The sequence below is a fragment of the Adiantum capillus-veneris genome, chromosome 21, assembly GCF_014529385.1.
Source record: "Adiantum capillus-veneris isolate H3 chromosome 21, ASM1452938v2, whole genome shotgun sequence".
Lineage (NCBI taxonomy): Eukaryota > Viridiplantae > Streptophyta > Polypodiopsida > Polypodiales > Pteridaceae > Adiantum > Adiantum capillus-veneris.
The window spans coordinates 2632953-2657923 of NC_140951.1; the positions used below are offsets into that span (position 1 = coordinate 2632953).

Consider the following 24971-nt stretch of genomic DNA (forward strand, 5'->3'; position numbering starts at 1 on the left):
GTGTTCGTGTGCATCTCGCCTTCTTCGGGGTGAGGGATGCAATCGAGGCTTTGCGGAGCTCGATTTGCTCCCTCATGTCTTCTCTTTCTTTGGCCCATTCCTCTTGTTTCTTCTTTCATTCTTCCTTCTCTTGCTCCTTCTCCATCTCCCATCTCTCCTTCTCTTTCTTCCATGCTTCCCTCTCTTTGATATAGGTCTCCCCTTCCTTCTCGAGTTTGGAGAGTCGGTGGATAATCGTGTTTAGCGTGGTATCGGATGAATTCTTGTATTCCTTGATCTTGTCGTCGATTTTGCTCACCTCCTTCCCCATTTCTTCCTTGCTCACTCCCTTTGTCACTGTTGAGAATGAGAATAAATGTGGCTGTGATTGTGTGGATATGTATGTGGCTGAATGTGAGTGTGAATGTGTGTGTGTGTGTGTGTGTGGTTGGGGGCAGCGGGCCTGGTGCCGTTGGCAATGCTGCAACAGTGAGGCAGCGGCAGGTGCTACAGCATTGGCAATCTGCAGTCACAGCAGGTCAGCCACAGCGGGTGCAGCAGCGGCAGCAGTGGCGCGTGCAGGGGGTGAAACAGCAGCAGCGGGTGCCTCCACAGGGCTGGCACGTGGGTAGCTACGGGGGGTGCAGGGGCTGCGCGGTGGGGCGGGGCGGACGAGGACGGTGGCGGGCAAGCATGGCGAGAGAGAGAGAGAGAGAGAGAGAGAGAGAGAGAGAGAGAGAGAGAGAGAGAGAGAGAGAGAGAGAGAGAGAGAGAGAGAGAGATGATGATGGTGTATTTACGTCCTCGGGGGCCAAAATGACCCATGGGACCCAAAATCTCATATATGAGACTCCCCCCTTCCCATGTGAAGGAGGGGACGTGTCATGATTCTGTGGTGATTTTGTGTGTGAGTGTGGTGTGATGTTCTAGCACTTTGGCAAGATAGATGCCTAGTGCTACTGGAGAGGGATGTGTTCTTGAGAGAAGCTCCTCAAATGTAGTACATCCTTGAATAAGTTGGGGAAAGTCGACCCGAATGTGTGCATATGCTGGACATTCAAGGGTTACATGTGCCTCATTTTCCAACGAGTTCAAGTTGCATTGAGTGCATCTCCTCATGTTTGCATCAATATTCAGCCATCCTCCCGTTTCACTTTTGAGCATGTGTGATCTTGTCCGCATCAAGGTGATGGCCCGTCTCGCACGGTAAGACATGGGTGTCCTGATATGTATTTGGGTTTCCCCGGTCTTGTACTCTTCCCAGTATCTCGTGTTTATGTGCTTGCAATAGTATTCAAACTTGGACCTGTGCATTGCATTCTTGCATTTGCTGTGGAGGGCCTCAAGTAATTGTAGTTCAAAATTCAGCTCGTGCTCATGCTCGGTACGTGCCTCTACATGCATGTCCACATGTGCTCCCACATTCCATTTAGAGAACCATTTCCTGATGTCCTCAACAAGGCTAGAGGTGAGAAACTTGCTTTTGTGGTTCTTTTGCGGCTTACATCCTACCTCCCATGCTATGTGAGGCAAACGGTTATGAGGCATCAGCTTCACCTTCAAGAGATATCTATACATTCTTTGCAAGGCAAGCATTTCCAATGGTCTTTGTCTAGTCTCCAATAGCATCACTGAGTATGGTGTTGTGGTTTTTATCTCCATATGTCTACATAAGAACTTTTTCTGAATTTTCTCAATGTCATTCCATGTGCTCGTCGGAATACTTGGTCCCCATACCTCTACCCCATACAATAGCGTTTGGACCACACACGCATTGAAAGCCATGGACTTTATTTCCCACCTTCTAGTGACGCTTTGTTTGCACATGTTTTCAAACTCGTAATACCTTGCTTGTCCTGCTTCAATTCTTGTTTTTGCACATTGCCCCCATCTATGATTCGAGGGTATAATGATGCCCAAGTATTTAAAGCTGTCCACTGCTTGAATCTCTTGCCCATCATACATAAGGGCGGTCTGATCCTTTGATTTGTGTGTACAAATCGCCATACATTTTGTTTTCGTGACATTCACTGAAAATCCTGTGGCTTCGCAAAAAGTATGTACCGCATCCAAAAGTTTTTGCAAGAGAGACATGCTATGCGCTAAAAGAACCACATCATCAGCATAAATGAGGAGTAGCAAAGTAATGAGAACTATGTTTGGTGCATCTCCATTATCTTGCGTCGTTTGGCAGATAAAGTCCTCAAGCTCATCTATGCATAGCCCAAATAATGTTGGGGACAGAGGGCATCCTTGTTTGACCCCTATTGTGCTAAAGAACTCTTTGGAGAAGCTTGTTTGCATTTTCAGTTTACATCGAACCGCATGGTATATGCGTGCCACCGCAACCCTCAAGTGTATGGGAACCCCAATGGTCTCCATGCGGGACCATAACCCATGACGAGGTACCGTATCAAACGCTTTCTTAAAGTCCACAAAACAGCAGTACATAGTTTCCCCTTTGAGTCGCGCCTCTTCCATCATAATCCGGATTGTAATCAAGTGATCTATGGTACTATGTTTTGCTCTAAAACCTGCTTGACCGAGAGCCCTCTTTCCACTATTTTCAGCCCATGTGCTAATATCCTTTTCTATCAAAAAGTTTTGCCATGCAAGAGCCCACCATGATGGTGCGGTAATTCGTGAGTAGGCTACGGTCTCCGCCTTTAAACAAAGCTTTGACCCAATTCTCTTGCCAATCTTCAGGCATGCCTTGGTGGATAGCTTGATTCATCATGCAGTGTATCCATTTCTTGGCTTCATTGCCCGACCATTTCAGCATTTCGGAGTTAAAGTGAAAAATGTCAGAGGCTTTCCCAGTGGCTAGTTTTTTCAAACCTCTCAAAGCCGCTGCAAAAGTTATAGGTTCCTTAGTGTCAACCTGAATTTCAGCATTCATCATTATTTGAGCATCGGTGGGAGCATAGAGTGTTTGTGCATATACATACATTTCGTCCATGCTGAAATTTCCCATTATATCCTCCTTTTTTCCTTTCATGTTGCGCCATGCTTTCTTGGGCTCTTTCTTAAATCTGATCACCTCTTGCTCCTCCTTCAAAAGTTCATGCATCCTTCTCTTTTTCCTTTTCAGCATTTTGTATTCCTTGGCTGCACTTTCCCTCGTGGACTTATTGAAGCACTTTAACTTGCGTTTGGTTGCTTTACATTCTGCATCAAACCATGGGTTATGAGGGAGACCTTTCACTTGTTGGTGATTTCTTTTAGATCGCCCCATAGTGACCTCTGCAGCCTCTTCTATTGCTTGAGGAAAGGTAGCCCAATTTTCTGAAATGTTTTGGGACATGCATTGGCTACTCAATAGGCTGTCCGGAAAAGTGGCATAATCGAATTTCTTTGTGGCTTGCATTCGATATGCCCAACTTGTCGCCTTTTGGATGCGTTGTGTAGGCATGTGTGGGAGGTCTAGACATACATGAATTGGAGTATGGTCCGAGTTCGGTAACCGAGTCCCAATTTAAAATTGTCCAATTAAATCCAATGCATTGTGGCTAACTAACGCATAGTCATTAGTGCTTCTTCCATGGTTTGATGTATAGCATGTGTATGTTCCGGAGCTTGCAAATTTCTTGGTGGGTGCCATTCATGACTACAAGTTGCATAGAATTCATCATGGATATCAAAGCCGAACCTTGTTCATTCATGAGGTGATTGCATGAGCATCTATCCCATATTGCATCTAATACAAGATCGCCATCTTTGTCGGCGGGATGGATTGAGTAGTCAACCAATTGAACCTGTATGTTGGCTATGCGAGCATTAAGATCCCCGAGTATCATCACTGCCCCCTGTGGTGTGTAGGTTGCAATATGTGTATATAGGTCGGCAAAAGGGTCATTCTTGGAGAGATTATGCAAATCATAGAACGGGGATTCCCGATGTGGGATGTAGCATCCCGCAATGAACATCGATCTCCCAGATGTACAAATCTCAGCCCATATGTATCGTTTGTGTTCATCTATCTTGCATATCTTAACCTGATTTTGCATTTCCTCCTTGTACATTATAGCAACACCCCCTTGCCCGCGCATCTTAGTACGAGGCCACCAAACCGAGTGTGTAATATATCCTGGAATACTTGGCAGTCTACATGTGTCCTGTTCCCACGTTTCAAGTAGAAAAAGTATGTCTGCTTGTGGTAAAACCTCTGTCAATCCTTCCCCTTTGTGCCAAGGGAAACCTCGGCAATTCCAACTTGTGACGTGTATGTTCGTGGTCCCATGGGTTTCCCCCTGTCATGCTTCTGGTGGTGTTGCCCCTGTGGGGGTGGTGTTCTTTTTCATTCGTTCTTCATATGCCTGTCTTCTTTCCTTTTGTTTCGCGGGTGTCCTGTCTTCACTGATGTAAATTGGGCTGTTCCTTAGATAAATGCGAGCATTATTGAGTATGATGGCTATTTTACGTGCATCCAACATTGTGCATACAATTGCACGATTGTTCTCAGGTCTCTTCTTACCCACACGGTGTGCCCCATACACCACTACATCATGCATGCCAAATGTGTTTGCAAGGAGGTCCGTGACCTCCGCATTCAACATGAGTACTTTCTCATTGTCAGATTCGGGTATGCCTCGGATCACAATATTCATACTGCGTTTCTCTCGCTCATTATACTCTGTGTCATCTACATTTGCATACGTCTCATGTGTCTGCGGAATGGCATTTGGAGTACTTCTTACTACATGTGCCCAGGAGGTCGTATTTCCTGTTGCATTATCACTGATGTGTGCAAGCTTCTCGTCGTGTGTAGCTAGAGCGTCTTGCACATTGGAGACCTGTTTGTTTAATGCATCTTGCAGGGCCTGAATTTTCTCATCTTGATGTTGCATTTTCAAATTCTGTATTTGGATTGTGTGCTCCAATTCCTTGTTCATTAGTGCAAGATTTTTGATGTCTTCACCCTGCTTCATCACCATTTCCTGTAAGGATGAGATAAAACCCCAAATGTCTTGCATCGAGCATAGCACCGATTTCTCGGTTCCTGCACGTGTGTCTTTACCTGTCCCTGTATTTGTACCTGTACCTGTATCCATCTTGGATGGGGGTGTTTGTTTATCCTTTGCATTTGGCATGTTTCTTGTCGGTGACGATCGCGCGGAGAAACCACTTCTTGAAACCCGCAGGTTGACTGGTTCACTCATTCATATGGGGTTCACCCTTGCTGCAGTGTTGCGCACAGGTGTCCACGGCAGTTCTGCGCAGTGTAACAGGGTTGGCGTGGGCAATGGCGGTAGGTGTGCTCCACAGCAATGCTGCGTAGGGGTGCTGGGCTGCTGAGGACTGTGGCGAGAGCAGTGGCGAGCAGCAGGCAGCTCATGGAGTCCCGCACGAGCAGCAGACTGTCATGGCCTGCTGGTGTGCAGGGCCACGTGTAGGCAGGGATGCGCACAGAGAGAGAGAGAGAGAGAGAGAGAGAGAGAGAGAGAGAGAGAGAGAGAGAGAGAGAGAGAGAGAGAGAGAGAGAGAGAGAGAAATGAAATGAAATGTTATATTAACGTCTTCAAAAGGCCAAAGTGACCTATGAGACCAGAAAGTTACAATGTGGTGGATCTGATACAAAGTCAGAGTATGACAAAAATGAAATGACAAATGTCACAATAAAATACTATGGAATCCTAAACAACTAGGTGAGAACTAAGCAGCTAGTTGGGATAGCTAGATCACAAGAGATCCAACATCGGTCCTTGGCGGATCTCATCAATCTCCTCCATGGTCAGTAGTCTGACCGGGCGTCGTGCATGTCGAGCCAAAGTGATCCGAATCCTTTGATGCAGCCTCCGCCGATGCTATGTAGTCCTCCGCAATCGTGGGCGTCTGGATCTTCCGAGCTCAGTCGCTCGGTCGATCAGTGTGCCTCTGGTGTGAGGCGACGAGCTCTGTTGTGGTAGTAACTCCTCCGGGTGTCCAGTGGCAGCTCTAAAGAAATCTGTGATCTGTCTCTGGGACTGGCTAGCCTCTCCTCTCATCAGGCTCTCCGTGTGTCTGTGTAGCTCGAGCAAAAACAAACCCAAGCATCTCTGATCCTCGTACTGCATGACTCTGGAGAATGGTCCAAAGCCCTCTCTGAACAAGCAATGGAAGCGGCCTCGTATCTCGTAGTAGACGGGGCAGTGGCATGTGTAGTGCAACTCTGTCTCAGGCTCGATGTCACATAGGGTGCATGTCCTAGCCTCTGCTGGTACTCCGATGTATCTCCCAGTCTCGATCCGCAGCTGGTGTGAAGATGTACGTATCTGGCCGATAGCGCATCGTATCCCATGAGACAAGTGGGTGTCCATGTATCTGGGACTCATCACAAAACCATCAACCGTAAGTTGGAGGAGATGCTCTCTGTAGAAAGCAATCTTCGTGCCCAGCTCCTGTGCTGGTTGTATCCATGTCCTCCCGGTGTCTAGCTGAGTCAAGTCTTGGCGGATGAGCCCGGTGATCTCGGACTGTGTAAGAGTCAGAGAGGGTGCATCCAGTGAGTACTGGAAGGGAGGCAATCTGTCTATGCTGAACCCATGCGCTTGAAACCATGATGTCATCTCCCCATACCAGCATGCTGTATCTCCATGCATGGCTAACTGTTGAGAGGACTCAAGTGCAAGGCTGGCATATCTGTCTCTGGGAACTTCCCACATGCGGTGTATGAAGGAGACCGATCTGGTGAGCGCCTCAACCACTAGTGGGGGGGCAGCTAGCTCTGCTCGAACAATAGCACGTGGTACTGAGGCCTTGCCTCTAATGAGCCGCGAGATCATAGAGACCAGAGGCTTCTCCATGTCCCCCCATCCATCACTGCGGCCTGTCCTCCCGTGATGATCTAATGAAGGTCCCCAAATCTCAGCTCTATAAAGCAATGCAGAAGCCACCAGAGTGTCAAAGAGCCAGAGCTTCGTCCGAGGCTCCTGAAACTGAACCTGTGAACACATCCTTTCCAATCTACCCAATGCTGCATGGGCTCTGGTCAGTCTAGTGTCTGCTGTCCTCCTCAATGAAAATGCTGGCCCACTAAAAACCACTCCGAGGTAAGTGTACGCCTCTGTATATTCCACAGTCTCCTGGCCGTATGTGAATGCTGGCGCTAAACTCCTGATCCACTGTGGGGTGGTATTAAATACCGTGACCTTGGTTTTACCAAGGTTGACGGACAAACCACTTTCCTGAGAAAACCTATTCAAAGCATCCAAGTGACGTTGCATCCCCTCCGGAGAGTCGGAGATCAACACAATATCATCAGCATATAACAATAATGGAATCCATGTCCCTGCCAGCTGTGCACCTCTATCACCATCTCTCTCAATGTAGTCAGAAACCTCATCCACATACATACCAAATAGAGTAGGAGAGAGCGGGCAGCCCTGCTTCACCCCAATAGTGGAGTGAATCGGTGTGGATAGGGAGGGGGAAGGCAAATGAAGCACGTCCCGCCCCAGCTTACAAGCAGGCCCTCTGCTTATTAAAAGTTAAGAGTCGTAAGGGGGGTGAGGGTGGCAGAGTAGAGGGCCTGGGGTGTGAACAAGCAGCAACACGGCTGGAATGCAATGGCTGCTAAGAACAGTTTTACTGTTATTATATTGTAATTTTCTTTAATATATGCGTATTGCTTGTCTACAAAGGTTCTAACTGCACTTTCTCTATAATTCTTACAGCTTTATGATGCTAGAGTAAGATAGTTGAGGGCTAAGCAACAAGCTCTAGCAATAGTCAACTGTTTAGCTTTAATTACAGCAGCATACAAAGAAGGGGCCATAAGCAGAAAAATATGCAGCCAGCCAACAGTTAAAACCCAAGAACAGGCTTCCTTGATGTGCATTTCAAATAGTATCTCAAGGAAACAGTTTTTCTTTACAAGAGAATTTATCCTAAGGAAGCCATTTAACACAGATCAGGGCAACATCACCGGCTTGGTATCTTCACTTTTGGGGATGTGGGCTGGGGACTGAATAGTAGAGAAAACTGTTCACTGCTGCTTATTTTACAAAAAAATTTGATTGCATGCATCAAGTATCATGTGATATTCTCTTTTGTATGTGCTTGCCTTGCCGATTGATTAAAAATCTGTCGGCAGTGTTTATTGACTCAAACCCTTGTTATATTATGCAGATTTTGGAAGTTGTTCGCTCTCCTCTAAGCGCGTACAATCTACCTTGGGGCTGTTTGGTACGATTTCTTTGTGATATTGTAATTCTCACTCTTGCAAGAAATTAATTTTGCAAATTAAGCCGAATTCTGGCATTATTTTGATGGGGAGTTTCCTAGTCGGGGCGATGTAGTTATTTAATAGCACAATTATCCTATAGAATAAACATAAGCAGGGTGCGATTTTAGGAAATCAGTCAATTGTATGTATGAAATTTGATGGCTTCAATACTTGGACCATATTGAGATTTAAAGGAACTTAAACCGCCACTGTTCACCACCTAAATGATCAATCTAAACCCATGATACGTTATGCACTTCTGATACATTAAATAGGTCTCTTAAGCAACTATGTTTTTTTAAGTTGTGGGATACTTGATAGGCAAAGCAAAGTCATCTTTGTCTGTTAAGCTTCTCAATTGGTATGTGAATTTACCTTCTGCAAAAGACTTCAAGGATTTAATATAAATGAATGGTAGAATTTTGTTGTTTTCTCAAATATTTAGCGTATGGGCTGTTCCTTTTTCTCTTTTTTTTTGGAGCCAGCAAGCTTTGTGCAATCCAAAAGATTTTTTCCAAGAAAAAGATCAATCTATTAGTTAATAAAACTGCCCATTGGGCTACAAACTGCCCCAACAAGAGGGGGGGCCTACATCAGCATGAGGGGAGACTCTCCCAATGCAAAAATGAGATGTGTACAACGATGACTAAATCAAGATATGGGAGGGGGAAACACCACACAGGTGGCCGGTAATACCATCTAGGAGCCCCATGGACCATGGTGTAGAAAGGTCCTGGCCGCCAGAGTCGTAGAAATGCCTCGTGGTGCTCCTGCATACAGTCGGAGCTGCCCTGAAGCCTCTCGAGCTGATCTCAGAAGTTTGTGGATCAGCTCCAAACATATATCTCGTATAGTCTCCACTGGTGGGATGGTGCGGGTCTCGAAGATGCAGAAGCACCGGGCTCTCCATATAAACTAGAAGGTATTGTCATTCCAGGAAAAGAGTATTTGGTATGCAAACTAAAACATAGCTTATATGGTCTCAAACAAGCCCCAAGATAGTGGTACAAAAAGTTTGACACCTTTATACTCAACCATTGATTTAAATGCAGTCATTCGGATCACTGCTTGTACACGAAAAAGGTTGATAGAAGCCTTATTGTGCTAGTCTTATAGGTGGATGATATGCTGATTGTAGGAAATCATAAGCGTACTATAAATGCTCTGAAAAGGCGGCTGAGTTCAACCTTCTCAATGAAAGATTTGGGGGCAGAAACACATTTTTGGGCATGCAGATTATAGAGATAGAGAGAAACACGTGTTATTTCTCTCTCAAGACAAGTACATTGACAAAATACTTGAAAGGTTTAACATGGCTGATGCTTCTCGGTGTGTCTTTGCTGCCACATAACAAACTTAGCAAAGCTGATTGTCCAAAAGATGATGTAGCTGCAAATGTTATGAAGGGTATACCTTATGCATCAGCTTGCGGATCTTTGATGTATGCTATGGTTGCCACACGGCCTGACATGTCTCATGCAGCGGGAGTTGTAAGTAGATTTATGTCTAATCGTTGCAAGCCACATTGGGTCGCAGTGAAATGCATCTTCTGGTACTTTAAAGGTACACAAGAGAAATGTATATGCTATGGAGAGGGTACGCTAGAATTGCGGGGGTTTCGTGATTCTGACATGGCTAGAGATCTTGACACTAGGAAATCCACCAGTGGGTATGTCTTTACTTTAGTTGGTGGGGCTATCTCTTGGTTTTTGCGATTACAGAAATTGTGGCACTGAGTACTATAGAGACTGAATATATTTCGGCCAAAGAGGCCTCCAAAGAAGTTGTTTGGCTTGGCCGTTTGGTTAGAGATTTTGGTCTTGTTGCGCGTGCTCTAGTGCTTGGTTGTGACAGTCAGAGTGCATTATACCCGGCTAAGAATGCCATGTTCCATGCACGTACCAGTAAGCAAACACGTAGATGTTCGGTACCATTTCATACGCGAGGTCTTGGATGATGGTCTTGTCACCCTGACTAAGATCAAAACCCAAGATAACCGTGCAGATGTTCTCACTAAAAGTCTTGCTAAGGCTCAACATGAGCATTGCATATGATTTATGAGAGTTGGTTAGCTTAAACGTACCACCCCGGTATTTGGGTGCTTTGCATAGGCGGATGGGGAGATAATGCTCCCCTTCCTATGCTGTTATTTTGAATCCGATCCCTTTCGAGGGAAATGACGTAATTCTCCCCAAACGAAGCCAGATGAGCTACAAGAGCGCCCAAGTGCCATTCCCCCCCGGGGGTCAACTTCACCTAAAAGGGGTTGGGAGGTGCAAACGGGAGACATCACCAACCTCAGCGGACGCCACCTGTGAGCCGACGCCCTGCCAAGCGGGTATGGCATTTCCTAGGGGAAAACCGTCGGGTTTCAAAGGCAGTTTAATGAGATGAGCGATAAGTTACCTAGAGGAGGCAGCTCCAAAGGGAAGACTGAAGCAAGTCCTGCAGTACCTGGGCCTCTGAACAGAGGTACTTGGTCGCTGTCACGCCCAAATCCAAGTGGCGAAGTGGGTCTCTCATGGGATTAGTCATGGCCCTAAGAATGTAGATAATTCTGAACTCTCGTAGTCCAGAGGAAACTAGTGACAAAAGCGTCTAGACGCCTTCGGTTTCTGGGTGCATAGTGTTGGTCGTTCTTCTTGTATACTTTTTTGGTGTATGAGGGGAGCGGCCGGGCGTGCCCTACCCGACTCTGAAAACAAAACAAAACAAGACAAAACTTCGGGCTTTAAGTGTGAGGTTGTTGGGTGTAAAGGCCCTTTCTCCCTTGTATAAACTTATACTGGTGTAAACACACGCTAATTGTACCCTAATACATAAAAATACATTCATTATTGTTTGTGTACCATCGTAAGTGGTACACGCAACATCTGTGTTCTCTCTCTCATGCTCAACCCCCTCTGTGCCATATGAGTCTCTACAACGCTATCACCTACACTTCTCTCTGCGCACTTCACTTCTACCATTGTTGTTACATGTTGGAGAACAAATCCTTTGAAGGCGTCATTTGTCGTGAAGCACCACTATCAAGGATCCAACGTCGAGTCTCGAACCACAAGAATTGTCTCAACCTCTGATGTCGTAGGAGTAGCCTCAGATGGTATCATCTTGAGATGCACAAAGGCTGGAGCCTTTACTGTAGTGGAAGAAGAGGAAGACTCTCCAACCTGCTTTGGACACTCCCTCCAATAATGACCTTTCTCTCCACGATTGTTTTGATGCCACTTAGCTTTCAACGCTCCTTCTCAACATCCGTTTTGTTGTTATTGTTTCTTTTCTTCCCCCCCCCCCCCCCCCCCCCCCCCCCTACCCCCCCGAGAAAAAGATCCTTCTATTAGTCAAAAAAACCTGCCCGTAGGGCTACAAACCACCTCTACTAGAGCTACATCAAAAGCATGGGGAGACTCTCCCAGTGAGTGAACAAAATATGTACAATGAGGCTAAATCACAAAATGGGAGGAGGAAAAAGCCACACAGGTGGTCGGTAATGCCATCTGGGCGCACTATGGACTATGGTGAAGAAGGGCCCTGGGTGCAAGTGTGCAGGAAAGCCTCTTTGCGCTCCAGCCGGTGGTCGGAGCTGCCCTATAGTCTCTCGAACTGGCCCCTGAGAGTGTGAACAACTTCAACCAAAAGTCACAAACAGTCTCTGCCAATGGAACACAACGAGCCTCAAAGATACGGAAGCAACGGGCCCGCCAAATGAACCAGAGTGTGAGGCCACAAACGAGCTCCCAACACACCTCTCTCTCACTCCACCAGTTTTGGGGGGCAGGCTGAAGTGTAGGACGACCCCCCTGGATCACTATCATCCTGCTGGTGGAGGCTAGCTCAAAATGGAGCGCAGGGCCCGTGAGGGTGGACCACGCCAAGTGTATTGTCATGCTGTGGAAAGAGCCGGCATCAATTGAAGAACCCGAAGCCAAACTTGCTGGTCCATGGGGCCTTCCCGTAGAGTGACAATGACTCTCCAAAGGATGGTCGCAAGCTGCACAGGCTGTCGAAAAGCCACTATGTACTAGCCAGCTCTCCAATGCTATAGCTCTCTGTGCCACAAGCCACTGGAACAAAGTGACTCGCCTCGACTGTGTGGAGTCCCACAACCTTGTCCAAATATCTGACAAGAACTCAGCTCTGAGACCCTCCTCCTGGCAATGAAGTGCTGTAGCAAGACGGGTCTCTCTCTGTGCTGCCAATATGTGGCGCTTCAGTCGAACAATGTACTCAAAGAAAGGGATCCCAGGGTGATCGATTGAAGAGAAGGGGTCTCTCCAAAACCACTCTCCAGGGTTCCACTGCAATCGTGCCAGAGGTCAACTCTCCCAAGCCCAAAGCCAGCAGTGACGTGTCTCAAGATCTACTGGGTCAAGATTTATGACACAAGTCCTCCCACAGATGCCAACTACTTGTATCCTTTGAAAAAAGCACTCTGCAACGTGTTGGAGCCACTATTGAGACTTTGTGTAGGCGACCCTCTCCGTGGATCTCAAAAAACATTGTGGGTACAGACTTCGAGCAAGCACGAACTACGATGAGGAGCTCGTGTTGTGTGAAGGCCCCCATCCATTGGGGAGCTGCAGTCCCTGGAGGCTTAAGCCAATTAGCTGGTAAAGCCTCCGTAATGTCCTGGCACATGCTCTGCACCAGTCTCTTGCCTCGTAGCTGGATGCTTTGTGTCTCCTCGAGCAAACGTGAGAACTGAAGCCAATCGCCGAGAGTACGGGCTTGGCCCTCTGCCATGGGACCCCAAGAAACATGAGGCCTACTAACAACCAGGTGGCCTCTCTGAGTGCTAACCATGGGGTTCCAAACTAGGCGCTATCTCAAGCGTTCCTCCGTGCAAGTGGGCTGGTGTTGCTCAAGGCCACTCCTCAGCTGCTCCCAAGACCGAAGCAGGCTCGCAGCAAACCGATCCTCCAACCTCTTGCTCAGACCAACACTGCGCATCTTTGTAAAGATCCACCTGATGGAAGGGCTCCAAGGGCCTCCTGCATGTGGGACTCGATCTCGAAGCCGGTGAAGTAGCAAAACTTTCCAAGGCTCCTCCCCCGTTGGAAGCAGTCCTTTGACAACAAACTTCCCAAGAAGGGTTGTGCTGGGTCTATGATCCCAAGCCCCCCCTAAGAACATGGTAAGGTGATGACTTGCCAGGCTACTTTGGCCCGGGTTTACTGGGCGACGTCTTGACCAAAGAAAATTCCTCATCAGCCTCTCTAGCTGGCTGATACAGGAGCTTGAGAAGATCTAGCAAGATGTAATGTATCACATAGTAGCTAACACCTGGTTGGCCACTACAACTCTGCCTGCCAAAGAGAGCCGTGCCGAGCTCCAATGTAGCAACTTCCTCTGGATAGACAAGAGGAGGGGAGCGATCTGCTGCTTAGGAGGCAAGTCTAGGCCAACCTGACAGCCCAAGTAGCGATCTGCAGTCCCTGGGGGCTTGAGGGAATCAATCTAAAACCTTCACCTGGCAGCCAATCGTCTGGCGTGGGAGCATTGCCAACCCAAAAAGCCATTGTCTTCCTCCAGTTAATCAATGCGCCTGATGCACAACAAAAAGTCTCAAGAGCCTTCTCACACCTGTGCAAGTTGGCCTCCTGGCCCTTCAAGTACAAAGCTGAATCGTCGGCAAACTGAGCGTCAAGTAGCTCATCTACCCTAATAGGGAGCTCGAGACCACGCAAGCCAACCTGTTGAGAAGTCAAGAATCTGCTCATCGCCTCAGTATAGAACTTAAAAAGGAAGGAGGCTATAGGGCAACCTTGTCTGACCGAAAGAGTGAGCATGAAGCGTTCCCCTCTTCCCCTTGCCATGAGCACTTGATCGTGCGCATGCTTGTAGAGAGCTTACATACCTCTGATTCAAGCACTGAAAAACCCATCCTACGTAGAGTGCCGTCCCAAAAGTCCCAGTCAACTCTGTCGTAGGCCTTCTAAAAATCGAGGAGTATCACCAGATCCTCTCCGCGGAGACACATGAGGGAAGGCACCTCTTAAAAAGTGAAGATGTTGTCAAGGATACTAGGCTCCTTGACAAAACCTATTTGGGTCCCATGTATAATGCTCTCGAGTAGTGGCTGAATCCTCAAGCTCAGAGTCTTTGTCAGAATTTGTAAGATGAGTTGAGAATAGTGATGGGTGGCCACTGTTGAATCTCATCCAAGGAGCCTCCCTCCTTGGGAATAAGGTAGATCATGCCCTCACTCATGCTGTCAGGCATCTCGTGAGTGTGCAAAATGTACTAGAATGCGCTGCAAGGTCTGAACCAAGCAAGTCCGAGTACTCTAAGAAGAAACTGGGAGTCAAACCATCCTCCCCTAGACAACTACCACGGGGGAGTGCTCTGAGGGCCTCATGGAGCTCTTCTAGCGGGAGAGGGAGCTCAAGACTCTGTTGCATCTCCTTAGTAACAAGGCAAGGCATCTGTGCTCAGACTTGCTGTCTGCATGCATCGTGACACTTTGATTGAGGTTCAACGGACAACAGAACATGGTAAAAATCAGTAGTAAGTGCAGCCATATCCTCGGGCTCTGAAGCAATTGACTTGTCGGGTCTCCTCAGCTAGATGACACTGGTGTGCGCATGGCGTGGCCCCACCGTATCAAAACCCCCCAGTAACTCTACACCCACCAAGGTCCACTGAGATGCCTGCCGATGGCAAGCAAACTCATGCCGCCGCTCCTCAATACTAGCCACCTTCTGTCTAGCCTGCTGCATCTGCTCCTCCAACCAAGGACTGTCTGGATGTTGCTCCTACATCCTCTGCAAGGAAGCAATGCCCCGTCGGAGACGTTGCTCCTCCTCCTTGGCTGCAGCCAAGTGATCTGTAGATTCCTAGAGGAAGGTATTTCTGAGCTCAACGAGTGAAGAGGCCACTCTGCCAGTAGGGGTATCCTGCGTGTCTAAGCTCTCTGTCCAAAGTGCCTCCACTCGCTCTCTAAGCTCTGGATCTAGCAAGATCCTCTCAGAGATGTGTAGCGTTGCATCCTCCCTCCTTTGTTTGTCTGTCACGGTGAGAATCACTGGCCCATGGTCGGAAAAAGTGGTCCCTTTTAGGATGCAAATAGATCCTCCCATGTCACAGATGTGGTCACTTGTGTAGAAGGACTATCCGAGATAGATTCACTCCTCCTACTCTGCGGCCAGAGCGAGAGAAAGGCAAGCTGTCTGGGGTCTCACAAAACCCGAGTGTTGCCAAACATCAGAAATCCTCAAAGTCATACCCAAGCTACCAGCTCAGCCTCGTGTACAGTAGCATGGCCACCTCCAATCCTGTCAAGAGAAGAAACTTTCAGCACGTGATCGAGAAAAAATAAGGGTCTGAAAGAATATCAAATCGTTATCAGCCTTGAAAGGTACATAAGAAATTATGCTTGCCCAAAAATTGGGATACAAGGAGCCTGTGATCAAAGTACATGAAGCCAGAAATTATATAAAGCATCTAAAAATTTGTTGAGCTTATATGTGAAGCTACTCAATATATGGCTTCTCTATATATGGCACCCAGGTCCCTCTATATATACATCATCTCATGTGTGTATTCTACACACTTTGGGGTTCTATTCCTGTGCTCTCTCTCTCTCTCTCTCTCTCTCTCTCAACATGGTATCAGAGCAGTACGTTTTTGTTTTTTATTTTTCTCCTGATCAAAATCGATTTTGTAGAAACTACTCGCTAAGGCACCGGAATCGATGTGGTCTACAACTTTGCAGAAGGAAATTTTTTCAAATTCTGCACCAAATTTTGAGTTGTCGTTCGCGGACTACAAACTACATGCGCAAGGGATCGGAATCAATGTGGTCTACAACTTTGCAGAAGGAAGTTTTTTCAAATTCTGCACCGATTTTGAGTTGTTCGCAGACTACGTACATGTCCGAAAAGCAAGGTTCATTTTATGTTTTTTATTTTTCTGCTAATTAAAAACGATGTTGAAGTCTCTCTCAACACACCACTGCTCTGCATGCGACAAAGACTCTACAATATAAGACCAAGACTCTGCTTGTGCACTTGCCACATTGGACGCATATATGTTCAGGAAACCCATGAGGCAACCCTGAACCTTCATAGTAATCCACTGAGACCTGCCTGGCACAATAATACCTTTGCCCACAATGACCTACTACCACGAGTCTGCAATAGTCATACATACCCCTCCCTGGATACCTCCAGGTCCAAATGCAGTTGACCAAAATGTCTCATAGCGACCACGCAAAATCTGATCACATCGTCTAATGCGGCTCTCACAGAGATGATGCCCCTGTAGCATTAGAATATTGATCTCATCACCCACAAAACATCATTAAAGCTCCTCACGCAACCGATCCCTCTGACACTGAAACTGGGGTCCACCTAATCCCTGCACATTCCATGAGACGATCCTCATGGAGTCAGTGAGAAAAAACAGATGCTGCAACAGCAGCCAACCTCGCTATCTTAGAGGCCGGCTTGGATGGGGAGTAATCCGCATCTGAGCGGCCTCTAGACAAATGCAGTTGAAGTGACTGTCCCACCTAGGCCCAAGCCAAGCGTGTAGTTCGTAAGACTACATCCTCTGTCCAAAATCCTCATGTACAAATGCATAGCAAGGGAGGCTCTGAGCGTCAGCAAGCAAGTGCACCACAATGTGCCTGCAACCTACTGCATCCGGCATGGTCACACTAAACTTGGCTAAAGGCCAAAGTGTCTGTACCAGATCTGTCACTCCCAGGTCTCTTGCGTGGTGTGAGAACTTAATAGCCTGGACCTGGAGCCAATCAAGAACTGCGTGCAAGGTCCACTTTGTATGGTCCCTGCCGCACAACGGAAAGGAGAAACCTACCGCTGTATCTAGAGCCTCAGTGCCTCTGGCTGTTAAGAAGAGGACGTGAACTTGAAAGCAAGCTTCCTCTAGGTCGGAAGAAGGGTCACCAAGGAAATGTTTGAAGCTGTAGTCGAAGAAGTCCCATTGTCTGCGAATGTCGGAGCTGGCCAAACCACGAGGGACTGTTGCAAGAGGAGAGTTCTGGATCAAAAGAGGTGTCCTCAGGTGGGGCTGTCCCTCTCGAGCCATGCGATTCATAGCAAAAGCACTACCAAGAGATCGTCTCGCTGCGGATGTGTGTCTAGTCCCCTGCGTCTGAGGAGTGTGGGATGGGTCGGGAGGTGAGATGGAGGAGGCGGCGGAGCGGAGGAGACTGAAGGTGGAAGGGGGGGAGGAGGAGGTGGAGGTGGAGCAGCTGCGGTGGAGGGAGCCTACGAGGCTGCTTTCACTGCCTGTTCAGAGAGGGCTTTGACCACTCTCTAGGGTCATGGGGTATGAGGACCAGAGATATCTGGGACTGCTTTTACTCGAGCTGCGCAGATGCAGAGAGAGCATGATGCTAGCCAGTCTCAGAGACGGCTCACAGACTTCTTTAGAGCGGATAGTTGGTAGGTGGAGGAGCAATTGCTACAAGAGAGCCCACATTCTCCTCACACCAGAGGCACGTTGATCTACTGAGCGATCGAACTAGGGAGATCCAGACGCTCAGGACTGTGGAGGACTACATAGCATCATCGGAGGTTGCATCAAAGGATTTGGATCACTTTGGCCCGACGTGCACGACGCCTGGTCAGACTACTGACCATGGAGGAGATTGATGAGATCTGCCAGCGATCGATGATGGATCTCTTGTGATTTAGCTCTTTTGAGGATTGTACACCCTGCTCATCTTGTCCAGCCTTTGTATCAGCTCTTACCCATTGCATCCCCACACACACACCCACATTATGTTGTATTAGCCCTCAATCACTACTTTAACCCCCCTACTCATATCCTACAAAGTTTCAGCTAGCTGCTTAGTTCACATCTAGGAGTTTAGGATTCTTAGTACCACTTTTTCAGTACCTTTTTATTTTTGGTACTTAGACATTGTATCAGATTCACCGCGTTGTAACTTTTTGGTCTCATAGGTCATTTTGGCCTTTTGCAGACGTTAATATAACAATTCATTTCATCTCTCTCTCTCTCTCTCTCTCTCTCTCTCTCTCTCAAGCCTCTATCTACTCTCTATTAAGCGGAAAGCCTCCATCTACTTTGATGAGGCAAGCACTTTCGGGGTTTGATGTGCCATTGTGGGCTCATCCCCCTCCCTAATTAGACTTTAACCTTCTTTGCACCCTAGCAAAAGCAGAAGAAGCAGAAGGATTTACCAACCTACAGATTCTTGCTGAGTGGCCCAAATTTAAAGATTGACTAGGTCCTAATCCCCAACAACTTATGGAACCCCAGCCGATGGGGCCTAAAGCAAAAGATCACACATACACACACACACTCCCACTTGCGTAAAAACCGATGACATGGCAGGCTGTACGGACTCCCGCATACTTCATATGGGAAAGCTTATCAATTCAGACAATATAGCCATCCAACTTTTGGCCCAACTACCTCCTCGGTATTCCAATTTCTCTTCATCCTTGATTACAAGTGGCCAGCTCAATACTATCTCTTGGGACAACATTGTTCCAATGGTATTGGACCAAAAGGAGCGGTTCAATATGGGGAAGAAGTCGGGCTCCGAAGCCTTGACTCGTTCTTCCAACGACAAGAAGCAAAAGGGTAAGAAGAAAAGCAACAACATCAAAGATAAGAAGAGTGACGCTGAGCGAGAAGCCTTGATGGGGAGCAGCATTGCAATAATTGTGGTGAGAAGGGACATTATTGGAGGAAGTGACGTGGCAACGTTGCACGGATAGCCCTCTGGGCGCTAGCTTTTGAGACCAAATGCTTTTCATGTAACTGCTTTTGGATGGCCAAGGGCCTTGAAATATGTACAAGAACTCACTCTCTGGCATGCTACCCGTGGGAGATGTAGAGCAAAGCTTCAAGTGTTGTACCAAATTGAAGCAATGTAAAGAAATACCGAAAGGGATGCCACAATTTGGGGCGAGTGCACTTTGGGGGTCGAACTCCGCCACTCCGAGGTTTGTGAGCCCATACGAATATCCCCACTATCCACATCCTAGGTTTGCACCAAATCAACCAAAAGATTTCAAGGATGGTGGAATCACAATAAAATTTTTCACTTTTTCTGGAGTGACAGATAGGAAGAAAGCCTTGCAGTTCCTACAACAATTTGACAACATCTATGCATTGGGGAACTGGCATGTACACATGGCCTTGTGTGCCACATGGACATGCTTCATTGACGTCCATAGCCAATTTTTCCCTTCTTCCTAGATAGAAGTGTCTAGAATCCTAGGAGGATTAGTACCAACAATTGTGAGCCTATTTGCAGGGCCTGCATGTTCGGACGAGTCCATTAAATTAGGTTTCCAACATGCAGGTCCAGTTTTCCAGTTTTGGAACCCTCTTGCATAAATGGTTTGTACAAGCGTTTTAGCTGATGTTATTACACTACGGTGGGCATTTGCCATGACGTGCATGTAGTTTACATTAAAGGAATCCAACGAGCCTTTTCCCGTGTCGATCAGATTCCCGAGCGTTGTGCGACAATTTCACCCAACCAAACTTATCAATAAATCATTCTTATGATTTATTTGTTGGGTCTGGTGGACAATTTTCCCTACCTAAGTCTGTGGAGATTCTTAAGTCAAAGTTCTTGCCTATAAAGGAGCTTAAGGGCCTAGCATTTCAATAGATTTGCCAGTGCTAGCTTGAGGAGCACAGCAGCCCAACATTTTGCTTCAAGATCAGCCAGCATTTCCAACAAGTGGCCATCAGAAAATAATGTTAAGATCAGCCGTAGCGCTAGCTCTCAGCCCTGGAGATCAGCCAATGTTTTGAGTTTCAGCCCTCGTCCTCGCCAGATTTGTGCTAGATCTGCTAACGCTAGCCCTCACGGATGTGGTTCGGTACTTTGGGAGCCCGTTGAGCCTCCCCTTTGTCATTCCCTCGCCGGCATTGAGTGCTCCATTGCTATCCATCATCGGCATCATTGAGATTTGCGTTTTCAGGCGTGCTTTACGCGAGAGATCCATTGCTTTTTATGTTTCAGATCTCTGTTTTTGCAGCCAGTTTTCAGCCCTTCATTCCTCTCACATCGGGAGTGCAATTTAGCCCCAGATCTACCTCTTGGTGGCCATCCGCAATCCCACATCGAGAAGATCCGAAGGTGCATCAAATCAGCCCCGGAGCTTGTTTTAAGGTGTTACCGCAGTGACAGCCGTCATTCGAGTCAATAGAGTCTACACTTGAGATATTGCATGTGTGTACATTCCATTTACGCAATCTAAAGAAAATACCATATCGGCAACAATGTGTGGGGCCCTTGAGAGGGTTGGTTGGGACCCCATCGGGTGTCATTCTCCTCTTCTCTCTCTTTCTCTTTACCTCTACACATCTCTACCGCACTCTCATGCCCTCTCTTCAGGGAATGGTAAAAAGAACCATCATTCAAGCAGAGTCAACATTAGAGGCAACATTGTTTTTAAGCAGCTTTGCCTCATTAAATACAACATCCCAGCTGCGTATAACCCTTTGAGTTGAGGTAGCCATACTCTATAGCCCAATTCTTCTTCATCTCCATATCCCATGAAGATTTCTTTCGTGGACTTAGCATCAAGTTTGTTCCTCAACTCAAGCCTTACATGCACAAATGCCTCACAATAGAAAATGCATGAGTGATCATATGAAGCGGGTGGGTTTGCCAGAACAAACCTCTTCAGAGATGCCAACTTTCAACGTAGTGTGGGGTGAATGATTGCAAATACGAGCTGTAGTTTTAAGCGCCTCCCCAGAATCCTTGAGGGAGATTAGCGGTGGACAACATGCATTGAACCCTCTCATACGATGTCTTGCTATATCTCTTTGCCACACCATTAGACGAAGGACTAAAAGGGGTTGTTAGCTCCCTCTTGATACCATTTTCTTGGCAAAACTTAACAAACTCAGCAAATGTGAACTCATCCCCATTGTCTATACGCAAGCATTTCAACTTTCTACCTGTTTGGGTAGTCACAAATGCATGAAAATTTTTCAAAGAAGCAAACGTGTTACTTTTATTCTTGAGCAAATAAACCCATATTTTTCTAGAGAAATCATCAACAAAAGAAACAAAATACGTAGCACCATCCATACTGTTTACATGCATGCTACACACATCAGACTATACAAGATCAAGACGATCTGATTTGCGAGAGACACCATAGTAATAAGATTTTCTCATTCGATTTCCATATTGGCATTCGATACAAGAATCAAGCTCTAAGCCCTTAGTATCAACACGAGAGGAAAGAACATCAAGTCCTTTTTGGCTCATCTGGCGTGCCAAAGCTCCAAGTGAGACCCAATCTCTGCTATAGCAACAAACTTGCTTGTCAAGGCTTTGCAATGCAAGAAATAAAGTGTCCCCTTCTGTGTCCTTCTCAATTTGCATAGCACCTATTGTGAGCTTCCAAGCATCACCACTGAAAATGGTGTTATAACCAATGCATATCAAGCTGTCCAACAGAGAGCAGACTCTTTTTGATGCCAGAAACATATCTGGCATCATTCAAAACAAGCTCTTGCCCATTATCAAGGGTCAAATGAATAGTGCCTATTCCAACAATCCTGCAAGCATGATTATTTCCAACATAAACTTTACCATAACTGCTTGCGTCAGAAGTGGAAAAACACTCTCGAGTCACATGAAAAGAGGCACCTAAGTCCACTATCGAGGATTGGGACAAGCCATCACTCATAGACAACAAAGCGTCAATGACATCACCCTTGGTGATTTGCATGTCTTGTGCATGATACACATTGGCATCCATAGGAGACATAGTGACACACAAAAGATCATCTATGTCAGACAGCTCCTCAATCACCACATTGGAGGTTACATTGACCTTCTCCTTGTTCTTGGAACTATCAGATACATCTGGCTTGTCATTCTTTTTCTTGTTGTCACCCGCATTCTTCTTCCTTTCTTGCTTTTTCTTAAAGTACCCGCAATATGGATTCTTATGACCTTTCCGACCACATTGATAACAAGTGACATTAGATTGCTTCCCTTTGCTCTTGCTCCTGTTCCTTTGACCAACATTAGCATTTCATCTGTCCTGCCTCAACCAGCCGAAGTATTAGCCTCACCACTTGTCTTTTTTCTAACTTCCTCATTGAGCATAGAACCCCTTACTCCATCAAAGGTAAGGTTTGGGTCATTAGACAATGAAACCACCAGGGCTTCCCAAGAATCAGCCAAGGTCATGAGCAAAAAGATGGTCTTTAACTTATCATAAAAAATAGGCAAACCAGAGTCGTGCAACTGGGAAAGAACACCTGAAAAAGCACCAATGTGCTCAGCTGCAGACTTTGTAGTATCCAATTGCATATGCATCAATCTACGCATCAAGTGTACCTGGTTCACTGGTGTCCCGTTTTCATAAGTAGCCTAGAGCTTTTCCCACACAAGATTAGGTGATATTCGGACCCTTAAGGTCCACCAATCCGCAACATCCATTTTTACATACGCAATAGCCTTTTAGCTTAAGTTAAACCACGCCTTATCTGTCATAGCTTCAAGCTTTGCATCTTGTAGTGTACCATCTCAATCTTTAAAAAAAAGAATGTGTTGCATTCTCTCTTTCCACAAATCGAATCCAGTGCCTTCGAATCTCTTGATTTCGAAGAGATTCTTCACGTCTAAAGAGGAGGAGGCCATATTATCACTTTTGTGTTCTTGGAAGTACTTAACCTCCTCAAGAGAATAAAAGGACTCCTTTTTGCTGACGACCTGGTTCTACTTGCTGACTCTCCTGAAAGCCTACAAACGAGCCTTGACAAGGTAAGTGAATGGGCAAAGACCTGGGGCATGACCTTTGGAATTGACAAATGCATGGCCATGGTGTTCCACGGAGACCTGCAAGATCTCTCTATGAGGATCTTTATTTTGGGTGGTGCGATGGTTGCGGTGGGTGAAACGTACGAGTACCTTGGCATCGACGTAGACTCGACCTTTTCCATTGAACGCATCGTCAAAGAGCGAGCGGATAAGGGGAGGAAAAGTCTCTTCGCATGTCAGCACCTACTGGTGAACCGAGCCATCCCTATATGGTCTCGACTGACGGTGTTTAAGGCGTGCGTGTATCCAGTTATTTGTTATGGCGCGGAAATTATGGGGGCCCACAACGAGCGTGTCCTTCACTCTCTGCAGCGCCTCGTCGCCACCGGGATGTGAATGTTACTCGGAAAGGGAGCAAGGTCAGCCTCTGTAGGGACGACAACTCTCCATCACGAGTTTAACATACCACCCGTACCTGCCTTTTGTGGGGGACAACGAGCAAGGGCTTGTGACAAGTACCGCTCGGTTTCATCTACCTGGATAGGCTCCTTGGTAAACAAGAAACCTAAGCACCAACCGTTCAAGAAGTGGACTTGGACGACAAGAACCGAGAACTGGATGAATAAGTATATCCCAACGGCTGACTTTAGCTCAGTTCGCTACCACGCATGGGACAAGTGGGACGAGAGGCATTCATGCCTGGCGTTGGAGCCCTATAAGGAGGCCGGCTTTGAACAAACACGTGGATACCTTCTGCAACTCAATAGGAGCACTATAGTCAATAGGAAGGAGGAGAGAATGCTGGCTCTCGCGAGAGTAGGGGGGCTTAAACTGGCTGATAGTTACATGCGCGGACACAGCATTTGCACGTTGTGCTCCCAGTTAGAGGGTCGTTCGCTTTCGCATTTGCTGATGAGCTGTTCGGCGGTAGATGAAGCGAGGGGGCACTGGCTAAACTGATTCAACTCCACCTTCAACGCAATCGACCCTTAGTTGGACCCTGAAGAAAGGACCATTATCCTCCTTGGTGGGGAGGCTCGCGGGAAGCGGATGCCCTTTTGGGTATGCCATGATCCGCACTTGAGGGACGAAACCGCAGGGCACGTGCCTGTGGTGAAGTTCCTCCCCGGTATTTGGGTTCTCTTCATAGGCAGATGGGGGTATAATGCTCCCCTTCCTATGCTGTTATTTTGAATCCGATCCCTTCCGGGGGAAATGACGTAATTCTCCCGAAGCGAAGCCAGATGAGCTACAAGAGCGCCCAAGTGCCATTCCCCCCCGGGGGGGTCAACTTCATCTAAAAGGGGTTGGGAGGTGCAAACGGGAGACATCACCAACCTCAGCAGACGCCACCTGTGAGCCGACGCCCTTCCAAGTGGGTATGGCATTTCCTAGGGGAAAATCGTCGGGTTTCAAAGGCAGTTTAATGAGGTGAGCATTAAGTTACCTGGAGGAGGCAACTCCAAAGGGAGGACCAAATCAAGTCCCGCAGTACCTGGGCCTTTGAACAAAGGTACTTGGTCGCTGTCACACCCAAATCCTAGTGGCGAAGTGGGTCTCTCAAGGGATTAGTCATGGCCCTAAGAGTGTAGATAATTCTGAACTCTCGTAGTCCAGAGGAAACCAGTGACAAAAGCGTCTGCCTTCGGTTTCTGGGTGCATAGTCCTAGTCGTTCTTCTTGTATACTTTTTTGGTGTGAGGGGAGCAGCTGGGCGTGCCCTACCCGACTCCGAAAACAAAAAACAAAAAAATTAATAATTTTGAAATTTTTTGGTAAAGTTGAATCTTTGAATTTTTGGTTAAAAAATTTGGGGATTTTCACACTTTCAAGGTGCAAACCACAAATTAGTACATGGAGCAGCTAGTGCATCAAAACGCCCTATTTTCACCGGCGAAATTGACATGTAAATGCTGAAATTTGTCAAAAAATGGACAAAAAGCACCTGTTGTTCACAAATTTCCTTGTTGGAGAGACTTCCTGCGATGAAAACTTTATAAAATGGGGGAGAGAGCTTCTCGAGGGTGTATGGCTAAAACATTCA

At 46.9% G+C, this 24971-nt stretch overlaps 1 protein-coding gene across 2 annotated transcripts in view; it reads left to right on the plus strand.

Moving 5' to 3' along the window:
- The window catches only part of LOC147430459 (uncharacterized), a 121057-nt gene that overhangs the window by 42541 nt on the left and 53545 nt on the right, over window positions 1–24971 (plus strand). For both annotated transcript variants that reach the window (XM_086493088.1, XM_086493087.1), the window contains exon 2: window positions 8086–8142. In XM_086493088.1, coding sequence (XP_086349214.1) covers window positions 8086–8142 — 57 coding nt within the window. The remainder of the gene's footprint in view (window positions 1–8085; window positions 8143–24971) is intronic.